This window comes from Phalangium opilio, unplaced genomic scaffold (genome assembly GCF_054372755.1).
Source record: "Phalangium opilio isolate 3A_F unplaced genomic scaffold, DU_Popi_V2 ptg000523l_1, whole genome shotgun sequence".
In the NCBI taxonomy this organism is placed as follows: Eukaryota; Metazoa; Arthropoda; class Arachnida; order Opiliones; family Phalangiidae; genus Phalangium; species Phalangium opilio.
The window spans coordinates 627,922-634,898 of record NW_028324241.1 but is presented as its reverse complement, the minus strand read 5'-3'; the positions used below and the strand labels follow the sequence as shown (position 1 = coordinate 634,898).

The following is a 6,977-nucleotide window of genomic DNA, read 5'->3' as shown; positions in this document are numbered from 1 at the left end:
CGCTAACCCTAAAAAGGTGATTTTTTCGTTTAGCATTACAAACGGGTATCAAGTCATATCTACAAGGGCATACCGGCCCTGTAGAATATCTAACCAGCTTTGATCAGATATTTTGCATTGGGGGTGAAAATGATTCTTTTTGGTGAGCATCGTCCACCTAAACATAACTAATTTAAATGTGTAGGTGTCCCAATGCTTATGAAGCCGACGGAGATAGACGGCTGATCTCGTCATATATAAGTCTAAATTTAAAAATAAGAAATATACGTGTGTTCATTAACATTAATTTATGTTTTGATATGATTGCAGTTTGGTTTCTAATATGTTTATAGGTATGTACGTAACGCAAATGACTGAGTTGCGATTAAGATTTGTTCACAAGAAACTAAAAAAGCGGTTGAAAGTGTCATGAAATGTCTATAAATCAATTAATAGTAACGGCAAAACACTAAAAATTGGTTAAAGTTTCGCTAAATGTTTAGTGAACGTTTCGTTATTCGACTTAAATATATCTGACATTGTTAATATATGACTATTATAAAACAGCTGATAATGAAGTTGAATGACGAAAAAGTGGTCGAAAGTGTTGTTATTAATACTAGAATTCGGATGGAACTGATGCAAAATGAAAGCATTCGATGAAAGCGAACTAATATGACTAAGAAAGTGGATCAAAAGTCGTGTTAAACTACTAAAATGTGGATCAAATAGCATTCAAAGGAACTAAAAATCAGTTGAACGTTCATGAAATGACAAAAGTACAATTCACCACTTTAGAGATAAGAACTGCGCATGACCATCTCTCGAGTCAGTACCTTCAAGTATCTGGGTATCTGGTTAGACGATAATCTGAATTGGGATGAACAAATTGCCTATGTTGCACGAAAAGTTAGATCTCGGATATGGCTACTCAGGCCTTTGCAAAGCTGCCTCGATATTCAATCGTTACGGGTATAATACAACACATGCATCAAAACAATCTTCGACTACGGAGACATATTTTACCGTACGACCAACTCCAAGAATACCGCTACTCTTGACTCTTTACAAACCATATACGCAAAACTAATCCCAAAAAGGGCTAAATACTCTTCTGCGACTGAAGCAAGGCGTATAGCAAATATTTCGACGCCATCGGAAAACTATCTATACAATTTATTGACTCTAATGCACAATATTAAATACAAGCGAGTTCCAGAATTCATTCAGGACTGGTTCCCTGAACCAAGTGCCGTATATAACACTAGGAATAAAGTCCATAACTTTTTTGTCGAAGGTACTATAACAAAATTCCGTCCAAAAAGTGTGAAAACTAGAGGAATACGGGTATGGAACGAACTACCGGTCTCAACAAAATCTGTTATATCTCTCGGGTGCTATAAACAAACTTTAAAAACTAAGTAATTTCTACAAGTTACTACAAACCTTTAGCTTCTTTGTCTCTTACAACTAAATTTTAAACTATATAGAATTTTAATTTAAATTAAATTAAATTAACGCTTTAGACTCATGGACACCAATGTAAATAAGAATCGTTTCTTAATGGTTGATCCCAAATAAAAGCTTCTATTATTATTATTACCAGAACAGTGGCGCGCTCGTGTGAGGAAACAGGGAACTTATAGTTATGTCGCTTGCATCGTCTGCTTTTTTATCATTCCGCTTAAAGTTATTATATATATTATTATATATATTAAAGGGGGGCAATATATGAAGCGCGTTTTCGTTACTTTTGACGTTTGAGTTTCTGATAGTAAAACTTAAGTGATGAAGAGGAAAACTATTTTCGATATTTCTACACTTAGAAATGTGTTAGATACACCAAAGGATTATAAGAAGAATAAAGCCTGGATTAAATCTTTACAAGATTTTGCTGGTAGTACCGAAGAAGAATTTATGGTGTGATTTTTTTGTCTTTCTTGGAAAGAATAAAGACCAGGAAGATTGCATTACAGTAAATAAAGACGAAGAATTTTGCAAAAGCTTGCTTCAAAGGTTATGCTACTTTTCTTGTATGCATTTGTACCTGAACTCATGTTAAGCAGAGTTAAATCTAATCGACCTCTCTACGGAGAAAACAAATTTAAACCTTTCCCCAAGAATGGAAACTTTGACGCTGCTTGCGAAATAAACTATATTTTCAAGTAAACATGAAAAACTAGTTCCTCTACGAATGCATACAATGGCCTTTGAGGGAAGAAAGCTCCTTCCAAATTTTTTATCTTGGTCTTTTTTGTTGATGATATGAGATAAATTTGTTTCTAAGACAAGCATTTATAATTTTAATAGTTTTGCAAACTGTGATAACATATTTTTTGGTATCTCATTGTTAATCAACAAAGTCATGTGATTGAACAAGCATTTATTATTTATTTTGATAGTTTTGCAAGCTGTGATAACATATTTTTTGGTATCTCATTTTTAATCAACAAAATCATGTGATTACATCAAAACTTTCTATTTTTGCAGCCGAATTCAGCTGCCAAAGAAATCTCCTTTTACCTCTCCTAAGCTCGCTCATTGGTCAATCCAAATCAAACTTGAGCCTTTTAATTGGCGATGGCGGTTATGACCCGTTTTCACATAACGGTTGTGGTTGGATTTTGAGAAGAGGAAGAAAAACCTGATCCTGGTTCAGTTCAGTTTCCCACGCAATCGGAACTATATTTCCGTGCAAGGTCAGTTAAAAGTGTAATTTACTGTGAAAGGTCAGTGCAATAACCTTTGAGCTAGCTTTTAAGGTATTTTGCGCCATCTAGTGCCGGAACCCCCGATAATCTCGGACTTGAAATTGGTTTTTGATCATTACACGTGACTCCAGACAACGTTTGACAACTAAGGTAATGTCTATTGTAACCATGCACTACAGTAATAATGAAAATGAAAATGTTAATCTTAATATCGTCTTCTTTATGTTCACATCGTAGCCTTACCGACCAAATTGTTAAATAAATGTAACCATGTACTACAGTAATTTTTAAAATGTGAATCTTAATTTCTTCTTCTATGTGGATGTTCACGTCGTAGTCTTCCGACCAAATGGTTAAATCAATAAAACCATGTACTATACTAATATTTAAAATGCTAATCTTAATTTCATCTTCTTTATGGATGTTCACGTCGTAGGCTTACCGACCAAATTGTTGAATAAATGTAACCATGTACTATAGAAATATTTAAAATTTTAATCTTAATTTCGTCTTCTTTATGGACATTCACGTCGCAGGCTTACCGACCAAATTGTGAAATGAATAAATAAAATATACATAAATTGATAATCTGTTTATTCGTTAGCCAATACATTTCTGATATATTCTAGCGTTAATATTTATATGTACGAGCAATGGCACTTAAATTAAGAAAGGTTGCTTATTCTAATGACGAGATGGAATGCCTAATAACCCAACTGGAGGCTGTGCCCTTACTTTTAATAAATCAGTATGGCAAGTCCCAAGAGGAAAGGCGTAAGATGTGGCAAAGTATAGCGGACAGGGTCAATGAAGTTAGTGGGAATGATAGAACGGGCGAAGAAGTAAAAAGAAAGTGGCAGGCCTTAGAAAGTACTGTTCGCAACAAAGTTGCAACTATACACAAGGAGCAAAGCAAAACTGGTGGAGGAAGTAGCAAAGCAGGGGAACTCACACCTACTGAGTCCCGGCTAGCTGCATTAATTCCGACGTCTTCTATGAAAGGAATTGCAGGCGGTTTTGAGTTGGACGATTACCACTTTGAAGAGTCCGTTCCTGGACCATCCTCGGCTCCTCAATACCAGCCATTGCCTGAAACGTACGTAATTAGATATTGATACAAAATGCACAGTAGAAAAATGGTAAATCCATTACGTCGGAAAGTCCCTTATCTCATACAGTTGTACATTTATGTACTCCCTGGTGTTTGTTATGTTACAAACAGTCCTTGTTAATGTTTTATTGCGTTTGATCAAATATGTTGGCTAAACATGGTTTACACTCTGTTTATAACGAAATAATAATTTCTATTAGTCATTCTAATTCCAAGAAGAGCATAAGAGAACCAGTGTTATGGATGCCATTGTAGAGAATTGTCGCTCCCACGCGCTTCCCCGTCATGAGCTTTGATACTCATAACCCGAACACCTTGGACATACAAAGAGTCAAATTATACCCTTCCAATGTTTCATTTACTATTGTTTGTGGCCTAACCTTGCGTCAGAGGTCCCCTGGAATCTTTTAGTTTTATTGTTGAATACTGCATTGCTCATACGTTTGTCGACTAACAATTTTTAATTTATATTTACATGTGCAGTGAGACACACAGAACTTCATTACCTAGTCCAGTTGTGTATGTATCCAAAACATTACAGCGCAAAGAGCCTAGTGGTCCCGTACGCCCTATTTGAACTTGTCCCAAAATGATCTATAATGTAATGGAAACTGTACATTATTTTAAAATTTAAAAGCGTCACCTCCGTATTGTAAAAGAAACTAAGGCAAGGTAGCTCTCAAAACGTCATTACGAGTTGTGCACAATTCCATCCAAGAATGGTCCTAGAATCCTATAAACGAATAACTTTAGTCCTATGTAACATAATATTCGTGTATAGTAAGGGAGTCACTTTGAAATCGTGTTTCTAAGGTCCAACTGTATGTTCTTACTGATAGGGTACACCATAGAGGTTTTTTTAATGGGAAATGCAACACTTTTGTTGCACAATGGATTAGACATTCTCAAAAACAATTTGAGTGTTAACGTCGCTTCATTGTTTTGCCCTGCACTTTCAATATGAACCTTTAAAGGGAGGGTGAATAGGGACATCATGTCATTTTTCATTGATTCTTTAACATCTACTAATTAGAATTCCAATATGCATAGTGAAACATCCAAGAAATACCTACGAATGATATTAAAATTCAATTTTACTTTTGAGATGTCTTTGACAATTTCAAATTAGCACCTCCGACCTAGACAAAGTAATTCGAGGCGGATGTCGCTACAGTCTGAGATGACAATTTCAACTTCCTCTTCGTGTTTGTGATAGGGTGAATATTATGTGGTGCCCCGCGTTGTCTCCCTCCCAAGTACTGACCGCGCGCTATGGTGTTTAACTTGGAGTTTCAAAATGGGATTAGTAATAGTTGAGTTTACCTCGCCGCGTGTAGGGGTGCCACCAATCATTCAGCCCATCTCACACACGAAGGGGTTCTTCGATTGAGCCGCACTCAACACTGAACATTAGCTGTTTTGATCAATCCCATAACGCCCTGCCTGCTTGTTAGCACAATGCAAGTGGCATGCTCTATGTCGTGCGCCACGACATAGACATCTTGCGCATTTTATCAAATGACACGCTAGATTTCATTCGTCATGGAGCATGCCACAGGAATTTTGGTTTTACAAAAAGGCAGGGCGTTATGCGATTGCTTGTAGGTGATAATTTGAAAATAGAAATGAAATGTCAACGTAATTTGAAATCATTCGGGGCTATATAGTCAGGGTAGATAGAAACGATTTAAAAATCTGTTTTGCTTCATTTTCACTCTCCCTTTAAAACTGAATAATTTCACAGATCTTGTGCCATTACGCCTTCTAGTGGAATAGTCCACCAAGAATCGACGGAAAGGTGGGTTGGACTTAAACGTCTCTTACCTTATTAGTCACATGACTTCCTGAACAACTGGAATAATAATGATTTGATTGTTATGTAGTCACTACGACTATATAGATTTTGATTCCCTTGAGGCTGGCCCTGTAGGAGATGGAAACAATTCCTGTATGTCAGATATCTTCCAAACTCTATTAACATAATTTTATTACGTACCCATTGTCAACCTAAATACTAAATAGTACTCTTTTCTTTAAAGTGCAATTTGACGAAACCTCTGGAGATGTACAAGCCATTTTTGGCTCTTTAGGTAAGATGAAGTATTAAACGTTCGGCTCAAAATAGTAATTATTTCACCATACCAAAGATGTTGACGAACCTCAAACGGAACACCCTGAGCCGAGGTGCTCCACGCCCCCTCCGCAGCTTATTGTGCCCGCCAGTGATGGAGAATCACCCCTGCCAAACGCCTCTTGTAAGTAGTCTTATGGTCATTACCATGACACACTTTTTGTATACTCTGCGGCACGAGCTATTAATGGGTCGATATGTAAGTTATACTGGGTGCAACAACATCGGTGGTTGAACCGAAGTATAGTACATTCTATCTCACATTTTGAGTCGAAAATATTCTATGGCAGGCATAGGTCAAAAACTCGGATCATATTAGGCCACAACGTTATCCGTTATACAACATCTTTGACGCCAATTCGCCCATAAACCCCACTGTACTACGGTCATAGCACCCATTTTGTGTATTGCAACATAAGGGGATGTTTCAGGGTGTACCAATTATTGATTGAAATAGGCGATTTTCACCTGCAAAGTAATCAGTTCGATTAAGGTATTCCCAGTGAAGTAATATATGCCTTACACAGAGAGTGTGTCTATCATCTCCTTACTTCACCAGCTGTTTGCTTGTCATGGGCATGGATCATGAGAACTTAACGTTGCGTTTTTTTAGCTGAATTGCCAGGCATGCGAGGTCGAAAGCGTACCTTCAGGGACGACATGACTTGTACCGCTAAGGCGTTATTGGAGGAGGAGAGGCAACAAACGTCCACCATGAAACGCATGGCTACATACAAGGATGAAAAGCACCACATAAGGGCAGAGGCCCTAAAAACCCAAGCTGAGTTCATGGCGGCCCATACTGCAGCCTTGAATGCCAATACTGCAGCAATGATGGCTCACACTGAGGCCTTGAAGGCTCAAACCGACGCAATGAATGCCCAGACAGAGGTTCTTAAACTTTTAGTGAGTAATAGCCAGGGAGGAAATCGACGCACTTAAATAACCTATCATGTGTTAATTTGAATGTACTTTTTTGCTTGTAATGTTTTATTTTGTATTTGCTCAATTTGGCATGCGCTTTCTTTTTCTCAATTATTATTTA

The 6,977-nt window shown here is 37.2% G+C and overlaps 1 protein-coding gene and 1 long non-coding RNA gene across 2 annotated transcripts; one reads left to right on the top strand and one right to left on the bottom strand.

The window, feature by feature from the left end:
• Positions 1–3,343: 3,343 nt before the first annotated feature.
• LOC149588975 (nuclear apoptosis-inducing factor 1-like) lies at positions 3,344–3,956 on the top strand. The gene is made up of 2 exons (XM_089861884.1): positions 3,344–3,786; positions 3,869–3,956. Exons 1-2 carry the CDS (start codon positions 3,344–3,346, stop codon positions 3,954–3,956), a joined length of 531 nt encoding a protein of 176 aa, XP_089718010.1.
• Positions 3,957–4,465: 509 nt separating this feature from the next.
• On the bottom strand, positions 4,466–5,852 carry LOC149588974 (uncharacterized). The gene is made up of 4 exons (XR_016379717.1): positions 5,798–5,852; positions 5,626–5,725; positions 4,595–4,767; positions 4,466–4,534 (listed from the first exon to the last, which is right to left on the bottom strand). It is a non-coding gene; the product is annotated as an uncharacterized LOC149588974 (long non-coding RNA).
• Between the last annotated feature and the right edge of the window lie 1,125 nt (positions 5,853–6,977).